The 23370-nt window shown below is 31.7% G+C and overlaps 1 protein-coding gene and 1 non-coding gene across 3 annotated transcripts in view; both read left to right on the top strand.

Moving 5' to 3' along the window:
- The window catches only part of LOC139495427 (cell cycle checkpoint protein RAD17-like), a 32993-nt gene extending 11197 nt beyond the window's left edge, over positions 1 to 21796 (top strand). For both annotated transcript variants that reach the window (XM_071283720.1, XM_071283725.1), the window contains exons 5-18: positions 304 to 454; positions 7660 to 7799; positions 8302 to 8354; positions 8854 to 8979; positions 9524 to 9593; positions 10160 to 10271; positions 10425 to 10625; positions 14643 to 14731; positions 16613 to 16759; positions 17224 to 17373; positions 17589 to 17634; positions 18234 to 18314; positions 18799 to 18856; positions 21225 to 21796. In XM_071283720.1, coding sequence (XP_071139821.1) covers positions 304 to 454; positions 7660 to 7799; positions 8302 to 8354; positions 8854 to 8979; positions 9524 to 9593; positions 10160 to 10271; positions 10425 to 10625; positions 14643 to 14731; positions 16613 to 16759; positions 17224 to 17373; positions 17589 to 17634; positions 18234 to 18314; positions 18799 to 18856; positions 21225 to 21414 — 1614 coding nt within the window. In that variant the 3' untranslated portion in view covers positions 21415 to 21796. The remainder of the gene's footprint in view (positions 1 to 303; positions 455 to 7659; positions 7800 to 8301; positions 8355 to 8853; positions 8980 to 9523; positions 9594 to 10159; positions 10272 to 10424; positions 10626 to 14642; positions 14732 to 16612; positions 16760 to 17223; positions 17374 to 17588; positions 17635 to 18233; positions 18315 to 18798; positions 18857 to 21224) is intronic.
- Positions 6586 to 6749, top strand: LOC139508874 (U1 spliceosomal RNA). Its single transcript, XR_011661476.1, has one exon. It is a non-coding gene; the product is annotated as a U1 spliceosomal RNA (small nuclear RNA).
- Positions 21797 to 23370: the final 1574 nt, after the last annotated feature.

Genomic DNA, 23370 nt, shown 5'->3' with positions numbered 1-23370 from the left:
AAAATGGTTATCTTTCATGGATTGTGTGATTGTATGTGCAAAATGTATAGAATGTCTGGGCAGAAAAAGAAACCTTTTCCACAAAAAAAAAGACTTGTTTATTCCACATTTTCAATTCAATGCAGAACTTATATCAATATATGTTGCATATTTGTAACGATTTCATTACAGGATTATGCAGGAAAATTATACTTCATCAAAGGCCTCCCTGGGACTTTTAGATTTGTTTAACCCCCTATCTTTTGTTTTTCTATGACATTCTACTTTATATTTTATCTCTGCCTCCTCATTTGTTTTTTTCAGTTGCCACCAATATTATTGTTAACAGGACCAGCTGGTGTTGGGAAGACAGCCACAATACAAGCTTTATCTAAGGATCTCAGGTATACCATACAAGAATGGATTAATCCATTGACCAATACAACAGACAAAAGTTTTACAGACCCATTTTCAGGTATGTATATTATAGGTTATCAGATTTTCTGCACATTGATATTTGTGAAATATAAATGTGAATGTGAACCTTTTTATGCTAAATTTGAAAAAAAAAATGGTGTAAAAGGTCAATAAATTGTATGATTAAGGCCATACCAATTTGATCTTTGTTCTTTACATTTTCCTGCTTGTGTTTTTGAGAAACTGACTTTTCAATAAAACAAAACTATCAATGCTTACGCAATTCTGTTCTGCATGCGCCTCAAAAATAAGTTTCTCCTTGAAAGGAGTAGGGGAATAAGGCCCTTATTTGGCCCAAAAATTACAGCAAATTTAAAAGTTATCATACATATTTTAAAATTACTGAAAAGTATCTCAGTAGAAGGTGTTCAGAAAAACAAAATAGTTTTGGAAATTGAACAAGTTACCATAGCAACAAATCATGCCTTAATTTGCATATTTTATAAAATTTTGTGATTTTTCTTGTTTTTCATCAAAGTTTTAAGTATATTTTCGATTGGAAAAGTATGTGCGCACCCAAGAAACAACTTTATATTTTGTAAGATTTTGTCAATAGTAATAATAAAGCTTCAGTTAATTATTTTGTTGTTTCTTAGCTGCGCACGATGTTTCCACAACAGAAATAAAGATAGAAAACTGCATAGATTCTGAATTTTCATCGTTTTGTGAAAACAGTACCTATTATGACGTAATTGTGACGTCATCACATAAGAATCTTAATGTTTTTCATTTATATTTCTTGGCCCTATGCATTTCTAAAGATTATGTGCCAATTTGAAAAAGTTATCAAACATTTTATTTTCTTGGGCCAAAACCAGGCCTTAATGCTCCTACTCCTTTGTTTTTCACATAGACGTTTTATTATAGGATTAAACACATTTTTTCTAGAGGTTATTGATGTGTAAACCGGGGCGATTAACTCACAAACTGAATAAAAGTCTGAAGGACTTTTATGTTAAGTTTGTGAGTAAGAGACCCGGTTTACACATCAATAACCTCTAGAAAAAATGTGTTTAATCCTTATAATTCTTCAGCCAAACATACGCCATTATTAATTTACATTATTTGTTTGACGGCTACTATATTTACCATCAAAAGCGCAATGAAATGTCGTAACTAAGGAGTACGCCGCCATCTTTACTTTCTAAAAAACATAAATGTCCGATAAATGCATCAGAATCTAAAATGAAATAGAACCTACCTCAAAAACTTCATTTTAATTAGATATTATCCGAATTTGAAGCGTACATGTAATGAAATAATCTTTACCTTGAAAATTTTCATTCGTGTGACGTCGTGTTTTGCCATGACGTAAATTCGCCAAATCCTCCATGAAATTTCGCGTCATTTTATTAAAATTTTATTTTTATACATTTTCGAAACTTAAGGGCATTTATTTATTTCTTTTTTTGTATATATGAATTCGAATGGAAACAACTGTTATGCAAATTGTTTTATAATCTCAATTTGCTGAAAATCCCAGTATCCTTGCAAGAATGTGTATCGCGCATGAATAGATAATGAAAGTAGTTTCGAAAACAAGAGAAAAATTCTAATTGACCAATCCAATTCAAGTATTTATAGATATGCAAATGATATAAGAATTATTTATGCATATCTTGCTCCAATGGCTTTAAATGCATGTGTGATAAATATATTTGTAAATAAACGGTCACAAAAAGGGATGCCAACATGTAGTTGTGTCAGCGCATTGCTGTGGACAATTAGTTATTGAACAAACAGTTATCCGAAATGCATCTCCTTTAAAACCTTTGAAGAAAAAAAAAATTGTTAGTCACTCCTGATCATTGTTTCAACAGGCATAGGCCATAGACCTTTGCTATCTATCTTGGATGATATTAATTGTAAACTCACATGAACTTTTTGAAAATCTCAGAATTATCTTATTTTATGAAACCCTGTTGGCATGCATGCAGAACTCTTTTGTAAGGGGAAATTTAAGAGTTCAAACATTGGAGAGTCGAGACCAAAGCAAGGTTGTGGTATTGTGATTTGCATGCTCACAATAATTAGGGATGTGTAATTGTTTCGGCCACTTCAAATCAAGCTGAAGAGTTTTAAATGCATTTCAGCTTTTAGAGGCAAAAGGAAAGAGTTTTTTGCACTGACAGTCAGAGTAATGCATGTGAATGTGGTGACAGGTATTTTAAAGGAATGTTTTAATACAAAAAATACATTGAGATCTACATACATAGCAATATAACTATCTTACCCAGAATTTTGTTGAAATATTATTCATCTCACTAATTATGTTGATCCTTAGTATGGATTTAAATTTAAATGAAAATTCATGCAGACAAAGCTTATTTGATGGAAATGATCAAAATTAACTAAACCACAGTGAGTCAAGAAAGTTGGGTATGGTTCAGGCACTAATAAATCAAATTATATGCATAAAAGCATGTTTCTCCTAGATTTTCTATGAAATAACCCATTTACAAATGTAAATAAGAACATAAATTATAACTTGAACAATTTTAAAAAAAATAATACTGCTCACTCCAGTTGTATAGCACTCGCCTCAAGAAAACTAACTTTCAAGAAAAAAATGCAATAAAAAAAAATTCGCTCAATCCCCCCTCCCCCCCCCAATATCTTTTTGAATTTTTGTCAGAAGAACTACAATTCAAATTGGTGTAGCCCAACGATGACCTAAGCAATATTTATTTTAATGAAATACATAACTACAACATAAATTATAACAATTAATTGGAAAGTGAAAAAAATTATACAGTAAGCTAGTCAACATCATCTGAAGTAAATAATTTGGGTTCCTATATAGAAAAATGTGTAAAGCTTCCACTGAACCCAGTGTCCTACCTACTTTTGCTGTTGTTTTCAGTTTGATAGGGGAATAATGCACATAATAGATTAACAGTTAATAAAATAAAATGATTGAATTGTATAAAAAGAGTTCCAACGAAGTGGGTATGTAGTATCACTTTATATGTCTTGCTTTTGCCACAAAAGTTGCTAGCTGGACAAAAATCGTGGGTGGCATATATTACTAAACTGTTCTAAAGTTATCCCCCTTTATAAATGGAAAAATGGTTGAATACTTTATGTTCTCTAGGTAGCACTCCACACCACAGTTAGGTGTGTAGTTTCACATTTTGGTCCAAGTGGATTTTTCACATATGAGACCAAGTGTGCAATAAATTCATTTTGGATATCTGAAGATAAAAATAGCCTTCATAGTGGGTTTATAGGAACCCCAAGATTATGTAATGCATGTAATATGGACTGTTTTCTGTATGACAGTCCGTATTTGCATATCCATACCAAACATTGGTCCGGCAATTATTGTTATGTTTTTTCCAACTTTTTGTCGCTGGAACTTTGTGATTAAAATTTACGGAAAAAGGATGCGAAAGACACACATTTTTAGCTCACCTGGCCCAAAGGGCCAAGTGAGCTTTTCTCATCACTTGGCGTCCGGCGTCATCGTCCTGCGTTAACTTTTACAAAAATCTTCTCCTCTGAAACTACTGGGCCAAATTTAACCAAACTTGGCCACAATCATCATTGGGGTATGTAGTTTAAAAAATGTGTCCGGTGACCCGGCCAACCAACCAAGATGGCCGCCATGGCTAAAAATAGAACATAGGAGTAAAATGCAGTTTTTGGCTTATAACTCAAAAACCAAAGCATTAAGAGCAAATCTGATTGGGTAATATTGTTCATCAGGTCAAGATCTATCTGCCCTGAAATTTTCAGATGAATCGGACATTTCCTCGTTGGATTGCTGCCCCTGAAATGGTAATTTTAAGGAAATTTTGCTGTTTTTGGTTATTATCTTGAACATTATTATAGATAGAGATAAACTGTAAACAGCAATAATGTTCAGCAAAGTAAGATCTACAAATAGGTCAACATGACCAAAATGGTCAGTTGACCAATTTAGGAGTTATTGCCCTTTATAGTAAATTTTTAACAATTTTTCGTAAATCTTAGTTATCTTTTAGAAAAATCTTCTCCTCTGAAACTACTGGGCCAAATTTAACCAAACTTGGCCATAATCATCATTGGGGTATTTAGTTTAAAAAATGTGTCCGGTGATCCGACCAAACAACCAAGATGGCCGCCATGGCTAAAAATAGAACATAGGGGTAAAATGCAGTTTTTGGCTTATAACTCAAAACCAAAGCATTTAGAGCAAATCTGACATGGGGGTAATATTGTTCATCAGGTCAAGATCTATCTGCCCTGAAATTTTCAGATGAATCAGACATTCCGTCCTTGGGTTGCTGCCCCTGAAATGGTAATTTTAAGGAAATTTTGCTGTTTTTTGTTATTATCTTGAATATTATTATAGATAAAGATAAACTGTAAACAGCAATAATGTTCAGCAAAGTAAGATCTACAAATAAGTCAACATGACCAAAATGGTCAGTTGACCACTTCAGGAGTTATTGCCCTTTATAGTAAATTTTTAACCATTTTTTCGTAAATCTTAGTAATCTTTTAGAAAAATCTTCTCCTCTGAAACTACTGGGCCAAATTTAACCAAACTTGGCCATAATCATCATTGGGGTATTTAGTTGAATAAAGTGTCCAGTAACTCGGCCAACAAACCAAGATGGCCACCATGGCTAAAAATAGAACATGGGGGTAAAATGCAGTTTTTGGCTTATAACTCAAAAACCAAAGCATTAAGAGCAAATCTGACAGGAAGTAAGATTGTTGATCAGGTCAAGATCTATCTGCCCTGGAATTTTCAGATGAATCGGATAATCGTTTGTTAGGTTGCTGCCCCTGAATTGGTAATTTTGAGGAAATATTGCTGTTTTTTGTTATTATCTTGAATATTATTATAAATAGAGATAAACTGTAAACAGCAATAATGTACAGCAAAGTAAGAACTAAAAATAAGTCAGTATGACCAAAATAGTCAATTGACCCCCTAAGGAGTTATTGCCCTTCATAGTCAATTTTTAACAATTTTCTTAAAATTTGAAGATTTTCAATAACATTTTCCACAGAAAGTACTGTTATAGATAGAGATAATTGTAAGCAGCAAGCATGTTTAGTAAAGTAAGATCTACAAACACATCACCATCACCAAAACACAATTTTGTCATGAATCCATTGTTTAATATTCACATAGACCAAGGTGAGCGACACAGGCTCTTTAGAGCCTCTAGTTTTATTTGATCATTAGGTAGATTAATGTCAACTAATGTTGGTATAAAATTGGTTTGCTTTTATTAAAAAATGGTGATAGTTGTTTAGATAACCAATGTTTTTTAAAAATCACAATTTTGAGAAATGTCTTTATCTGATTTTGTTAAAAAAAAATATGAATTATTACACTGTTTCTTCCAGGATTTATGTAAAATTGTTATTTACAAAATAGTGTAGGTATAATTTACAATTTGATAGTGATTTCAAGTGTCAAACATTACTGGCTTAATTTAAATTAAAATTTAATTTAAAATGCCTTCTAAAAGGCTCTGTCCTTGGACTTTAGGAAAACTTATCTAGATAACATTCTGAATTAATTGCTAGTGTCAAAATTAATGAGAATTGACAACCCATGAACATTAATTGCTTTGTATCCATCAGTCGCTATGTCTCACACAAAAATGTGCTATCAATATCTTTGCTGAAATGTCAGTTCATATTTAAGGGCAATTAACACTGAAATTAACATGATTAAAACATCTTGTATGAATCTGTTGAGGAAAATTGTATAAGAAAGTAATTCAACTTATACATGTTATATGATTAGTTCTATCTTTATATAGTTTACATAACAGTTATACATTTTATGACATGTCATTTATCAAAATATCTCCCATTGTGAAATCATACAGGTGAAACCGTGAAAGCAAACACAAAGTATTGTACAGGTAGAGTTGTCGTTACTTATTATCTCATTTAGACATTTCCTCTAGATAAAATCAATATTATAGCAATAACAATAAGTTATTTTCAGAATGAAATTACTCATTATAATTAAGAGTTAATATAGAATCTATATGTAATTCTATATTCAATGATTAATTAGTCAATTAAAAAATAATTGCAGTTTCTCAATTTTCATTAGTCACCTTGTGTGATAAAATAGTTTTATGATTCATAAGATTAAAATTTTTACACTCAAGCATACTTACCTGGTACAGGGAGCACCGTGATCAAAAAGGCGGTCTCCCCAGGTCGAGGCCTTTCCATTGCACTTCGGATAGGCTGAAGCTTGCGAATGCCCCAAATGTGGGCATCTCGGGTACGCAATTTTTTAGTGTGGGGGACTGCGTTCGCGCTAACCCCCGAAAATAAACAAAATAGTAAACCAATCCTCCCATTTAAGTACTAATCCCAACATATGTTCATAATGGAAAACTCCCTTTTTGTGCACAATCATAACATTTATTTTTATTAGTTTTTGAGATTTTGAGAATATTGTTTATACATATTCCCATGTAAGAGAGAGATTTAGGAGATAACTGTATTGTATTTTAAGCTCCGACCGCATCAATTGGGGATTTGATGGTTGCAAATTAAGTTTACTGGTGACGCGTTAGCGGAGACATTAAACAGGTATTTGGGACCATCAAATCCCTAATTGATGCCGTTGGAGCTTAAAATACAATATTGTTATCTCCATTCTAATGAAACGGACAAAAAACAACGTTAAAACATGTAATTAAAACCTGTCATATGCCGTCTGCGCTTGCGCGTACTTCCCATAGCATCAATTTTTCAATTGATGCCATGTAAAAAAGTGACGTTATCCAATCAAAATGAATGTTACAAACGTTGTTGCATTAGAATATATATTATACTATAACAGGGAAAATCATCCAAAATATTGTACAGTATTTCTTAAAACACCATGTATACAGAAAATTTGTGTAGTGTGTTAGGCCTAATGTTGTTTTTATACCCTGCTTTAAAAAAGTGGGTGTATTATGTTTTAACTCTTTCCATTCGTTCGTCCATCTGTCAGTCTGTCCATCCATCCTATGGGGACCGTGAAATTTTTTGTCGCATCTTTCTCAGGAACTACATCATAAGGATTTTGGAAATTTTGTCTCAGGGTTTATTTAAGTCATTTATGCCGTGGGTTGCATTTTCAGATCATCAATCAACGACTTCCTATTTACCGTCTTTTAGCAGGAAAGGGTATGTATCATTTGTGTACAATAGCTCACAGATTCACTTGTTACTCTTGTTTTTTAGATGACAAACCCTTCAACAGATATGTGTCCTCTGAATCTCAGATGTCATTGTTCCAGCAGTTTCTATTGAGAGCAAACAAATATAATTCTCTTGGTATATTTGGTGACGATGTTTCATCAAAGAAAGTTATTCTAGTGGAGGTAAATATACTTGTACATTCTGATACACTCATATAAAAAGATTTTGAATGAAAATATATCATAAAATGTATTCTACAAAATTTTGCTTCCTAACAAATTTTATAGATATTACAGCATGGTTTACTCTTGTCTTTTTATATTCATTTGTTACATTGATAAGAGAGCTAGGTATTATACATTGTCCTTCTGTTATGTTTTTGATGATTAATGAAATTATTAAAAAAATAGGAAGAATATATACCTGATTAGAGACCAGTTGTTAAGGAAATAAAATGAAAGATATTTATATCTGAATATTTGTTCAAAGAGATGAGTGGTCTTTTAATCAGTTTCCACTTATGCATGTGAAGTAGTTTCATCATGCAATGTTTTACTACTGCATTTGTACTAGATGAGATTAAAATTGTTGGTATGCAGTTAAGCAGCTCTACGTCTAATTTTGTTATTTTTCTACAAAGTAAAGGACTCATATCAATATGTCAAAATTTTATCTTTATTTCAGGAGTTTCCTAATGTATTTTACAGAGATGCATCTACTTTTCATGATATAGTAAGGTAAGATTTTTGGTTACCAGTTCATGGGTATCAATTTTTGTGGATTGCTGAAAACTTGCATATTTGTGGATATTTGATTTGGTGGTTTTGCCAATTTCTGTGTACAAAGCATATTGAAAATATATTATTCGTTGAACATTCTAATTTGTGGTTCAACTGTACCTACGAAACCCATGAAAATTAGTATCCAACGAAAAATGATTAATCCACAGTATTCAGATAATAGTTTGGTTACAGAAATAAGTATATCTTCTTTTCTTTTAAAAGTTTGCTGCCTCAACATATCACTTGCAAGGCAAACACTATAGATGATTTATAAATATTTTTCTGAATTCTTACATTATAAAAGCCTGGTTTTACCAACTGATGAATGTCTACCGCTATGCTTGACTTAGGTTTATATTCAGTTTCAAATAAATTGGATCTACTCACTGGTAAGCAACATTGTCTGGTAACCAGATTTGAATGAATTAGACTATTTAGTTTCCTTTCATTTCAGGAAATACAGAAAGATTGGTAAATGTCCTTTAGTGTTTATAGTCAGTGATTCTACCAAAGGAGACTCTAATGAAAGACTTTTATTTCCCAAAGATTTGCAGAATGAGCTTAATATTGAAAATATCAGGTAAATATAGATTTAATATTTGTTCATCCGCCTTTTCTTCCTAGTTAACCCATTTTGAATCTCAAATATATCTAATTTATTACTCAATTTCTTTTCCTCTTGTAGTTTTTCCAATTTGAAAATATTAAGTTTTTACAAGGTTGTCATAGAATTAACTTTAGGGATAACAGTTGTATTAAATCAAAAAAAATAAAGATCTTTTACAATGCTTGAAATGTATAAAAATCTCAGACCTTTGCTCATTATTGGTGGTACTTTATATTTTTGTGAAATTGTGTATGCATTTAAAACTCATTCAACTACAGTTGAATAAAAAAAAACAGGATACATGCAGTATCCCCATAGGCACAATTCAATAAATGTATGAAATAGTATAATTTATAGATTTGTACATAGACAGTGCCCATATTATGATGTTCAGGATTTCTTTCTTCCAAAAGCAATGTGTGTGTGTGTGGGTTTTTTTTATGGAAAAAAAATAATAAAGTGCAATGTACATGATGTATAAAAATATGATAATTCCATTGGTATTTTTATTTAACAGTTTTAATGCAGTAGCACCAACAAGTATGGTTAAAGTACTAACAAAGATTGCTACCCAGGAATCAAATCAGGTATGATTGTCCTCAGTAACTGTGAAAGTTAAAGGTTATATTTTGATGGTTTTATTTTTTACCTCAAAGCTAAATTAATATGTACATAATGTATTAGTGTATGATCCAATTTTTTGTATATTCTTGGTTAACAATTTCATGTATTAACGAAAAGCATCATTACACTGTATTCAGATAGTTTTGCGGTTGTAATGATTTAGATATTAGAAGATGTGGTATGAGTGCCAATGAGACAACTGTCCATTCAAGTCACAAATTGTTTTAGTAAATCATTATAGGTCAAAGTTTGGCCTTTAACACAGAGCCTTGGCTTAGGCTGATCAGCAAGCTAAAGAGGGCCAAAAATGACTAAAATAAAACCATTTAAACAGGAAAACCAACGTTCTAATCTATATAAGAAGAAAAAAAACACTTAGTAACAGCATCAACAATATTCCAGGATAAAACATTCATGAATAAAAATGAAAAGTAAGGTACATGTATCAGTGTCCCACCTTTCAAACTAACAAACTTTTCTTTATTGATCTTTGTTGCCACTCAAGTATAGGTGCTATTTTAATTTTTAGGGTTGCCATAAGTTTAGTATTCCGTCCAAGACTGTGTTAGAATCTATAGCCATGTCCAGTGCTGGCGATATTAGAGGAGCCATCAATGCCTTACAGTTTGCTTGTGAGAAAGGTAAAATTAAACATGTGATAAGAATAACAAAAAATTTTATCAACTTTTCTCATTAATTTTTATGCAGTCCAAATTTCTAGTTGATTGGTCCATACTATTTAAAAAATGAGGTAAATGCATATTGATTTGAAATATATAATTGATTTATTTCAGATACTGGTGACCTTATGTCTGGAGGAAGATTGAAAGGAAAAGCAAGTTTGAAGAAACAGTCAAGTAGAGGCTCTAATAAAATAAAGTCTAAAACAAAGTCTGAGAACTCAGCCAATCCTGATTCTGAGTTAGCATCCATAGGAGGGAGAGATACTTCATTATTCTTGTTCAGAGCACTCGGCAAAATTCTATACTGCAAAAGTAAGTTTTTTATGCCACTGCTGTAGCAAAGGGGGGCATTAAGTTTTACACTTGACCGTCTCTACGTACGTCCGTCAGTATGTCCCAACGTTGGTTTCCGTTCTCTTACTTTTAAATTTTTTTTTACAATTTGCCTTTACGAAATTTTATGAAACTTATACACAATGTTTATTACCACAAAACACAGATCAAGTTTGAATTTTGGTGGTGTCGCTTTAACTGTTCTAGAGTAATGCCACTTTACAAATGAAAAAAATGTTGAATTTTTAGTTTCCGTTCTCTTACATTAGTTTGGTTCACCCAAATGCAATGAAACTTTTACACAATGATTATTTCTACAAAATACAGACCAATTTTAAATATAAGGTGTTTCACTTTAACCGTTCAAGAGTAATTCCCCTTTACAAATGGAAAAATTGCTAAATTTTTGGTTTCCGTTCTCTAACTTAAGTTTGCCTCAACATATTGCTATGAAACTTGCACACAATAGTTATTACCACAAAATATCAAGATCAAGTGTGAATTTGGGTTGTCACTAAATTTTCTAGGCCCGTTGAAAATGGAATATTTGCTGAATTGTTTATTTCTGTTCTCTTAATTAATATAAAAGAATAGAGATGATGTGGTATGATTGCCAATGAGACAAATCTCCACAAGAGACTTAATGACACAGAAATTAACAACTAAGTTTGCATCAACCAAATAATAGTCGTCAATCTAGCATAAATTTGACACTAACTTTGAAGTAATTGCAACAGAAGATTGTTAAGGTTTAATCTTTAGCATTATACCCCAAATATACAAAGAAAAAAGTCCCATAAAATCTAACGTGAGGAAAACTAAAAGATCATGATTTTAAAATTCCTATGGAGATTTACATTGATATAGGAGATAACTCTGCAAAAAAAAGGCAGAAATATCAATAAAAATTAATACAAAATTATACCTTTACCTCTTCTATTCAACAGAATGTCTTAATGATTGATATTTTAGCCGTCTTTAGGGTTAAACAAACAACTCTAAAGGTGTATTTATATCTTTTATCAAGCTACAACCTAGATTTCATAATTCATTAGTTGACCATTTATTAAATTTTTCAGCATGTTAAGGTAAAGAATCTGAAATTGATTTTAACTAAGCATATATTCTTCTTTTTGTGGTTTAAGCTTTCTTTGAACAAGGTAGATGCTGAACAAATACATTATACAAATGTTAACAAAGCCATAAAATACCCACAGCACTTCGTTTTTTTACATTTTATGAACAAAAGATTAAATAATATAGTCAAATACGAACTTATAACTCAATCAAAGTACAGTCGACTCTCGTTGTCTCGAAGTCAGCCGGACCAGAGAAATATTTCGAGATACACGTAGTTCGACTCTAACGAAAACTGGAAGTTTGACAGAACAAGAGACACAACTCTTGCTTAGCTTGGTAAAGCTAAAATAAATCCTGATGAATATGGGAAAGGGATCGATATTCTGGTATCAGATCGATGTACTTATATGTCATGGTCTTTCATTATTATAATAACATTATTTTTACTTATTCAACTGTTTCAGTTACAATTTTTTTCCTATGGCTTTTATCCGAGAGAGTAATTTCCAATCGATAATTTCGTTATTCAGGTCGTTTATAGTTGACAAATTGTTTATTCTCGGATACAACAGACTTTAGAAAATTTATATTCCTCTTCGTTTTTTTTTTTATCTCACTCTTTCTTTTCAAAAGAAAATACAACAAGATTAAAGACGCCGATTGAGTAGTTTTTAGGTGATCATCAACGGGAGACTCATTTTTGCAGAGTTATCTCCCCTTCTAATGTTTATTTCCTTAAGAAATTAAAAATGCAAAATTTGGGTTTCCCTCAAGTTAAATTTTATAGGACTTTTTTCTGTGTATATTTGGGGCTTAATGCTAAGAACAAACACATTTTCTGTTGCAATCTTTTTGAGGTTCAAACTTAGTTTGACTGGACTATACTACCACAAAACTCAGATCAAGTACAAATTTAGGTAGGGTCACTTTAACTTTTCTTCAGTTATGTCCCTTTATAACTTTATATGATATGCAAGCTGAGGCATCATCTGTTTCCCATTGACACATTCCCCATTTATTTGTATACACATTTGTTGGGCCATTGAATTTAGAAAAGACATTGTATTTGTGTTTCAATTCAAAGTTTTATTAACCGGATTTTTGTGACAAAAATGTCGGTAATTGATTTGGGGATGTACGGCGGGCGGGCGAACGGGCTGTCGGGCGGGCGGGCGGCAATCAAATGTTGTCCGTGCATTAACTCATGAACCGTTCAACCAAAGCTTTTAAAATTTTAATATGTTATTACTGACAACTATACGAAGGTCAAGTTCAATAATGGCGATTTTGACTTTTACCGTTCAGGAGTTATGGTTCTTGAAAGATTGAAAAATGAAGTTGTCCGTGCATTTACGCATGAACTGTTCTACCAAAGCTTCCCAAATTTTAATATGTTGTTACTAATAAAAGAATGGAGGTCAAGTTGAATAATGACGAATTTGACTTTTACCGTTCAGGAGTTATGGTTCTTGAAAGATTGAAAAATGGAGTTTCCAGTCGTGTCCGTGCATTTATGCATGAACTGTTCTACCAAAGCTTCCAAAATTTTAATATGCTGTTACTGATGACAAAATGGAGGTCAAGTTCAATAATGACGATTTTGACTTTTACCGTTCAGGAGTTATGGTTCTTGAAAGATCGAAAAATGGTTTTTCCCGTCGTGTCCGTGCATTTTCTCATGAACCATTCAACCAAAGCTTTTGAAATTTTAATATGTTGTTACTGATGACAAAATAGAGGTCAAGTTCAATAATGACGATTTTGACTTTTACTGTTCAGGAGTTATGGTTCTTGAAAGATCGTAAAATGGCGTTTCCATTCAGGTTGTTGCATTTACTCATGAACCATTCAATCTAAGCTTTTCAAATTTTAATATGTTGATACTGATGACAAAATGGAGGTCAAATTTGATATTGACGATTTTCACTTTCACCATTCATCAGTAATGGTTCTTGTGATATTGCCAGGACACAAATAAATGTTAATAAATCCGGTTTGCTGTCGTTGTGACAGCTTTTATTTAAAATTGATATTCAATAAACTTCATAAACACAAATAACATGTTAAATATTTTACAGACCCAGAAAATAGGTTATATTGCTCAAAAAGTTACATGACCCCTTAAGGAATTTCAATAAACAAAATTGTAAATCTGAAAATTCTTGAAAACAGCAGAATTAAACTAAACTGGCACAGATTTTTCTAAAGGATATGAAGTTGCTCTGTTATATTAATTTAGGTCTGAGGATATTTTGAGTTTCACTAAACAAGACATGGACATCACCATTTCTGCTAAAATTATTTTGGCAGCTGACACCTTTGCTGTGGAAGACTTGCACATTGTTCTGTTTTGCAATTCTATAACCAAAATATATAGAGAATAATACATGGCAAAATCCTTATCATGTGCCGTATCATCCCGAGATACCAATATCAGCCAGAGGGCCTTTAGGCCCGAGGGATGATATTGGTCGAGGGTGATACGGCGTGTGATACAGATTTTGCCATGTATTATTCTATTTATCATATATTTTTTAAAACCAAATTAAAATCGTAAAAAAATGCATTTGTGCAGAAACAAACTTCACGAAAATTATGACCAAATAAACAATAAAACTTCAGATATTTCGATTTTAGTTGAAATGATAGGACTTTTTTTTTTAATAGAAATCATTTTCCCCCCTAAGCCTGAAAATGCAGCAACTGGACGTCATAGGTCAAACGTTGACGTCATTCTAATTATGACGTCACGCCAGGTATGCAATCATATTTTGCTATGCGATACGGGGTATGCGATACGGGGTATGCGATACAGGGTAGGTGATACAGACTGGAAAAAAGAACCTTTATTAGATATACAAAATTGCTGTATTTTGTACTAAATATATGATATAAATATATATTATACTGTTACAGGAGATGATCCATCGAACCATTCTGATTTACCAAGATTACCGTCTCATCTATCAGAACATGAAAGAGATCCTTTAATAATTAATCCTGAGGTTTGTACTGTTTTCTCTGTTGGGTCAGTTAACTATTATTTATTGAAAGTATTCATATTTTATGTTGCATTAGGGTAAATACAAATATTTAATAAATGTTACCATAGTCAATAAAATTGGTTAAGTAAAAGACTATGTATAGAGTTGTGAGATCTCCCAACTTAATAATTAGTTTTAGGCAGATTTTGCATATTAAAAGATTCTTTGCATATTTGATATGAATTAATTAGCTGCATACCTTTGGGTATGATCTCTTTATGAAGTAGGATTGATATTTGCCCTGATGAATTAATAGATGTATTGATTGATTCATTGGCTCTGCTCTTAAATAGAGGTATACTCATTTGTCCATTCGTCCAATAATATTTCTCGGAAGCAAAATATCCGAAATTTGTTATCAGCTTCTTGTGAACATGATATACTGTTTGATGTGTTTTTATCCATCATTCATCATCTTAATATTTAAATTCTAACTACTTAAAGCAGGGATACCAAAATTGAGCAATAGCTTACAGAACATCTGGTTGTTTTTATGCTCCATGTATGGGCATTATGTTTTCTGGTCTGTGCGTCTGTCCGTCTGTCTGTCTGTCTGTCCCGTTTCAAGTTTTGGTCGAGGTATTTTTTATTGAAGTTGAAGTCCAATCAACTTGAAACTTAGCACACATATTCCCTATGATATGATCTTTCTAATTTGAATGCAAAATTCGAGATTCCCTTCCCCCCCCCCCCCCCCATTTTCACGGTCCACTGAAAATAGAAAATGATAGTGGGGATGGGGCATCCGTGTACTGGGGACGCATTCTTTTTTAAATCAGATACCAATACTATGCAAGTGAAGTTCTAAGTTGCAATTAGTCTACAAAAAGCATAAATTCAACAGAAACTATGAAAATCTGCCTTCAATATCTGATTCTCTAAATGACTACCGCTAAAACATTCAGATTTAGATTTTAAGATGACAAAATACAGTAAGATTCAATTGATACAGATTAATTTGGAGACATTCACTGACTATGGGTTCTTAGCTTGGAAAAATAAACATGTCAGGGGTATTGTAAAATTAGTTTTACTTGCATTCAACTTTCCCACTTTTAATGTCATTAAGGTGGTACCTAACACTACAGGGAGATAACTCTGTAAAGTCAGCTCAACGTTTTAATTACGTTGTAATGTAAAGGGAATATTAAGCTTCTCAATGATCAAAATTGGTGTTTGTCAAACTGCTATATAACCAGTGTAATTTTTCTGACAAAACGGTTGGTTCAAATTTTTGAAATTTTTATATTTTTGTTAAAGGGTTAAAATAAATACTTTGACAAATTTTTATGAAAATTAATGAGCCAAATTAATTTTAGTGAAAGTGTTGGGTACCACCTCAAGTTGAATAACGATATTCAGTAAAATTCAGCTAAAGGGCACTGTAATACCTGTTTAATGTGGCTAAGATTTGTTTAGAATTATTTTCCTTTGTAGGATGTTGTCAAGAAAGGCACTTTACTCTGTAATACCTGTTTAATGTAGCTAAGATTTGTTTAGAATTATTTTCCTTTGTAGGATGTCGTCAAGAAAGGCAATTTACTCTGTAATACCTGTTTAATGTAGCTAAGATTTGTTTAGAATTACCTCCCTTTGCAGGATGTTGTTGAGAAAGGCACTTTACTCTGTAATACCTGTTTAATGTATCTAAGATTTGTTTAGAATTACCTCCCTTTGTAGGATGTTGTTGAGAAAGGCACTTTACTCTGTAATACCTGTTTAATGTATCTAAGACTTGTTTAGAATTACCTTCCTTTGCAGGATGTTGTTGAGAAAGGCACTTTACTCTGTAATACCTGTTTAATGTGGCTAAGATTTGTCAAGAATTACTTCCCTTTGCAGGATGTTGTTGAGAAGTCCCATTTGTCTGGAGAATACTTCACAGCATATCTTCATCAGAATTATTTAGAATTTTATACAAACATTGACGACTTGGTCAGATCTACAGAATACCTCAGTGATGCAGATTATCTCACAATAGACTGGGCAGTAAGTTACGATTCTCTAAATTCAAAATGATGCAGATTATCTTACCATAGAATGAGCAGTAAGTTAGCATTATATAAAATCCAAAAATCTCTAAATCCAAAAATCATAACTCAATTTTTGTTGAATAACAGTGAGTTTTTATGGGTATAATTTTACAAACTAACACAAAAATTACTAAGAGCTCATGATATGGTCATTTCCTGATATTGTCAACAGCTTATTATTTGCTTTATGATGAAAAATTACATTTTGTATACCACCTTAATTTATGGTTCACTTAATCCCCCCAAAAAAACAGGAAAATAAATATCCAAGAATTATAATGAATGGATCGTTTATAAATACTGATACATATATATACACTTACACCAAGGGCCATAGAAATCATTCAAATTCAATCATTTTACCCGGTAATTCTGTTGTTAAATTTCAATAATCAATACTGTTTTCAATATAATTTGTAGTCCAGATCAGTGCTACAAGAGTATGCAGCATCAGTAGCAACAAGGGGGATAATCCATTGTAATTCATCTCGCAGTAAACATGATGCTGTTAGTTCAGGGCTGGGATGGCGTCCACTAAATAAACCTCAGTGGTACACAGCTAATAAAACGGTAATTAAATTAAATGAAATATTTTTCAGTGAAGTAGAACCTTCTGACCTTTGTGGTGCACCTCATTTTCCTCAGATATTTGATAGGGTTTATTTTGCTCAATCTTCAGCTTTTTATAAAGCGTTTTGTAAACTGTTGTTTATCTATTGGTTTCTATCTGTTAAATTGTGAAGAACAATATTATATTCTAACTTTTAGTTTTGTTTTAATTCAAGGCTAGACAGAATTCAGAGTCCTGTAGAAGTCTTTTTAAAAGTACATGTAAGTATATTTGTGAATATTTATTATGAAATCAAATTTACGAATCATTTCTGGACCATTCCTCTGATGTTTGTTGAGGTTAGTAAAAACTGCTGTACTAATATATTGTCTGGCAATGTGTGACAGTATGACTGGAAGACTTCACACAATATTTATTTAACTGATTTATAATTCCAAATGTGTGTTAACAAGAATAGCCAAAGTGGCAAGAAGTGAGTATCAAGAAGAATGACTCAGGTTGATATTACAGACTGTCTTCATCTTTTTCTAATGTGAATTTTTAATGTCATTGAAGAAGATGTTGCAGTATCTTTTATCATTGTTATTTGTTATAGAATGAATTTATTTAGTTAAATATATTCCTGTAACTTTTTTGTCCCATGTATATCTCTGCCACATGTACCAAATATACTGACTTTCTTCTGTTACACATAAAATGATACTCTAGTCTGATTGTCAAGATTTGATAAGTGTTGCAATAATTCATTTGATAGCCTTAAGATTTCAGTAAATTGACCCAGGTTCATGTTTGAAAGATCAAATAATTAGTTAGATTGTAGAAATAGGTCACTGTAATTTAGACAGTATTTGTTTTTCAGGTCATGGTTGTCCTCCTGTAGTATTACAAACAGAGATTCTTCCTTTCCTGGCACAAATAAATATACCTTTACATAATCCTGGTAAGTTTTACTAAATGTGATGCTTCATAACCATAATTACTTAATGATTCTGAAATACATCTTTCAGAAATATCATATTCATAAACAAGAAATAAACAATGGACTGGCATACATACTTTGTGTTTATGGATATGATATAAAATCAGTCATTTCCAAAAAAATTTGATATAATAATTTTCACTAAGAATAGAATCATTCTTTTGAAATATTGATGTGTTGTTTTAACTATGTGCATTAATGATTGCAACCAATTTCTCATAATCATAAAAACCAAAAAAAACATTATTGCAAGGATCTGGAAACCGTCATATTTTCCAAACATGAACAATTCTCACAGTCACAATCAAAATTTGTGATTTAGGTCAATTGGGCCTTAGATATAAACTGTTTGAACACATTAACCTTAAGAGAGCACCATAACAAAATTCAACTTCACAGAGTAAACAGTTCATAGAAACACTTAACTGTTGATGTTCTTTTTCAGGTCAGTTTTCATGTTTACAAGAAATATGCAGATTCTCAAAAGTCAGACTATCTCTTAGGTAAGTTGTTCATTACAATTATTTTTTTTAATATGCCTGTTAAATATGGGAAGTATTATGGTATACCAATGTCTCTCGGTCTGTCAACACTTCATAGGATAACTCAGATTTGCTTTAGATAATCATATATCTGTAAAAACACATTAGAATTGATTTAGGATTAGTCATTCCAGAGTTACAGACCTTTGTTCCTTAAAATTAAAGAAGCATTTTTTTTTTCATAAAACACTCACTAATTCTAGTATCCCTGAATTGATTTCTTCAAAACTGTAGGTTATTGTGGGAATTGATGAAAGGAAGATCCCTTGTGATGTTTTTAATTTTCTTGTTTTTCATTCCAAAGTTATGAAACTTTTAATGTTTACACTTAAGGCAATTTTTCACATATAGGCAATCTGAATTTAGTTTTTCATTGTCACTGTTTTGTCCTAAAGAATCTTCCCCTCTGACACCAGACTGCCAATCTGGACTAAAAGTGTTCATTATATTTTTTTTTAAATGTCCTGCATGATAATCAAGTGAAATTATAGCCAATGAGGCTAAAATGAAATTTATAGGGGTTAAATCATGTTTTGGCTTTTGTTTTAAAGATAATAAGTAACAGAAAAAAATTCTCTCAAAAAGAATCAATAAGGCATGATCTGACATTCATTTCAATTGTCAAAAATCATTTATCAACTACTAATTTGAGATTTTGTGAATACAAAAAAATATCTGGCATGGGTGGATTGAAATTTTTTTCGAGTAGTGATGAACCTTTAAATATATGGGTAAAGCTGAAAAACACCTACTAGATATATTCTCATTGAAATCTGATGAGATTAATGGCAACATTTACATCAGCAACATTCGCAGACCAATTTGAAAATTAATGAGATTAATGGCAACATTTACATTAGCAACATTGCAGACCAATTTGAAAATTAATACAGATACATTATTATAACTGGAGAAATGCCCTTCAAAATATAAGAAAAGTCATCATAAATACCAGATTAAATTGTATTATGCCAGACACACATTTGTCAATAAACTAAACTAAACTGAACTAAAGTGACCAGACTATATCATCCAATTCATTTATCAATAAGATTAACATTATTTTGATAGGAGCATACTTCTTACATATTTTAAGTTTAGATCCTGTATTTTAGCTCTTATATCTTATCCTGACACATATTTCTGATAATTTATTATTTTATTATATTCAAAGTTGAGGATTTATTCTAAGCTATACTTTAAATTTCAGGTCAAAGATTATTTAGTGTTTTGGAAACTAAATAATTAATTTAAAAGAGACATTTCTTATCTTTGTTTTCACATTATTAATTTCTCTAGATAGTCATTATTTTTATTTTTTGTTTACAATGTGTTGAGATTCTCACAAAGACAATTTATTATGTTATGAAAGGTAGCTAACAAAACATTAACTGTTTAGTTATTCAGTTACTTAAAGTTTATATACTTTTACTGTCTACAATAAAAGCACTACCTTCAATTGCCAACTATCATATTTTTAAACAAACTTTTTAATGGCTTTAAAATACTCTTCATTGCTTGACGTTATTGGCTATTGTAATTAATGACAAAATAATAAAAGGAGATTGTTAGATATAGTGGAAAGTGAAAGCAGCCAGATGACACAAAAACATATTCTTTTGGACATTTGTCTCCTAATGAAAATCTGAAAATAGTATCTAGAATTCTTGGGTTCTGTCATCTAACTTGTAAATAACCTTACATAACCTTCAGCTAGTTTTTGGACTGTACTTTATACTCTACTTTCATTTTATGTTTTATTGTGATAACTTTGAAGTTTAAAGTATTTGTTTACTTGCATACTTTTGAAAACAATAAATCTCACAATCAATTACATCTTAACAGAAAAACTCACATTGTAAATCACTAAATGTGTACGTTTTACCTGCTTGGAATGTCTGTATTAATGATATGAAATTGTGAAATATGTTTGCCCACAGCCGTGAAGCCACTGACGCAGGAGAATTCCTCTAGACATTTTTGATCACATGATTTGGTAGTCCTGCAGTTTTGATGTTAATACAGTCAATTTGAAGTGCTATATGAGTAACTTTATTGGTTAGTGTGGGGCTTTTCTCTGCTTATTTTGGATGTGTCTGGCCTTTATTTATAAAAACTAGTTGTTATTATCCAGCGATCTAACTGAGCAACTGTATGTGTGATGTAATATGGTCAGAACTTTTATGCAAAAATTAGGTCAAATGGTCAAAGCAATGCTTACTATTATACAAATCCTTGCTTGGTATAAACACAAGTGGAAGAGTTTTGTTATCAGAACTATTGCTCGAGGTAGAATCTAGCTATCATATTATTAACTGCTATCTTGTAGATCTGAAAAATTGGATGAGAAAGATGTTGAACTGGACACAGATGATGACGGTGCTTCTTCAGTGGTCCCTTTCTCAGCAAACACAATACCTACAGATAATGATGATGTCATAACCAATAGCCAATCAAAAATCAATACTTCACAGGAAGAGGAGGAAGAATATGATATAGAGGAATTTGATGACTTTTAAATGTAGTAAACAAGAAAAACATTTTTTTGCTATAATTAGAAAATGTTTTCATGTTAAGAAAAGGGGTTTTGCCATCACTGTTCATATGTTTATGCACAGTGCAAAGCAAAAAAGGTTTCTTAAGGATGTTGGATGAAACCCATGCCTATTATGGGATATCTACCTTCTGTATGTCTGATTTTGTTTTATCTGAAAGGCTGAATTTATAGCAACTATTTGTTTGAATTTTAGATTTCAGACGGACAAACCGGAAAGCTATGATTTAAAATGATTTTACTGATATATTTAAATATTTGTTTGATTTACTCCATACTGGTTCATACCCTATGATGATTGAATTCTGGTAGACAGTGTGTGCATTTCATACAAAGCAGGGCCTCAATTACACAAAATATTTGAATAAAAAAAAATATTGAAAAATATATTAATTTATTTTAAAATAAGGGAGCTACCATTTGAATTTTATGGGGGACTAGAATGAAATGATAGCTCCTTAAGAGATATAAATGCATTTATTTATAGTTCAAGTGTAAAATTCAAAAGACGTTTGCAAAGTCTATATAAAAAATATCTGTGACATCACTTGACCGTAACAGATTCCACCATCATAAGTGTTTTGTTATCGGCCAAGAATAATCTCGAAGGGCCAAGTGAGCTTTTCTCATCACTTTGCGTCCGTCGTCGTCGTCGTTAACTTTTACAAAAATCTTCTTCTCTGAAACTACTGGGCCAAATTAAACTAAACTTTGCCACAATCATCTGGTGACCCGGCCAACCAATCAAGATGGCCGCCATGGCTAAAAATAGAACATAGGGGGTAAAATGTAGATTTTGGCTTATATCTCTGAAACCAAAGCATTTAGAGCAAATCTCACAGGAAGTAAAATTGTTTATTAGGTCAAGATCTATCTGCTCTGAAATTTTCAGATGAATCAGAGAACCGTTGTTGGGTTGCTGCCCCTAAATTGGTAATTTTAAGGAAATTTTGCCGTTTTTGGTTATTATCTTGAATATTATTATAGATAGAGGTAAACTGTAATAAGCATTAATGTTCAGCAAAGTAAGATCTACAAATATGTCAACATGATCAAAATGGTCAATTGACCCCCTTAAGGAGTTATTGCCCTTTATAGACAATTTTTCATAAATTTTTGTAATCTTTTATAAAATCTTCTCCTGAAAACTACTAAGGCAAATTTAACCAAACTTGTCCACAATCATCATTAGGGTATGTAGTTTAAAAAATGTGTCTGTTGACCCGGCCAACCAATCAAGATGGCCGCCATGGCTAAAAATAGAACATAGGCGTAAAATATAGATTTTGGCTTATAACTCTGAAACCAAAGCATTTAGAGCAAATCTTACATGGGTTAAAAATTGTTTATCAAGTCAAGATCTATCTGCCCTGAAATTTTCAGATGAATCCGAAAACGTGTTGTTGGGTTGCTAACCTTAATTGGTAATTTTAAGGAAATTTTGCAGCTTTTGGTTATTATCTTGAATATTATTATAGATAAAGATAAACTGTAAACAGCAATAATGTTCAGCAAAGTAAGATCTACAAATAAGTCAAATGACCAAATAGGTCAGTTGACCCTTCATGAGTTATTGCCCTTTTTAGTAAATTTTACCAATTTTTCTTAAATTTTTGTAATCTTTTACAAAAATCTTCTCCTCCGAAACTATTAAGACAAAATGTCTCACAATCATCATAAGAGTATCTGGTTTAAAAAAATGTGTCTGATGACCCTGCCTGCGAACGAAGATGGCAGACATGGCTAAAAGTAGTACATAGGGTAAAATGCAGTTTTTGGTTTACATCTCTGAAACTGAAGCATTTAGAGCAAATCTGAATGGTGGCAAAAATGTTTATAAGATTTAGATATATCTGCCCTGAAATTTTCAGACAATTCCGACAACCAGTTGTTATGTTGCTGCCCCTGAGTTAGTAATTTT

Source organism: Mytilus edulis, chromosome 1, assembly GCF_963676685.1.
Source record: "Mytilus edulis chromosome 1, xbMytEdul2.2, whole genome shotgun sequence".
Classification (NCBI taxonomy): domain Eukaryota; kingdom Metazoa; phylum Mollusca; class Bivalvia; order Mytilida; family Mytilidae; genus Mytilus; species Mytilus edulis.
Note: the sequence above shows the minus strand (reverse complement) of the source record. Positions and strands in the feature narration are given on the sequence as shown.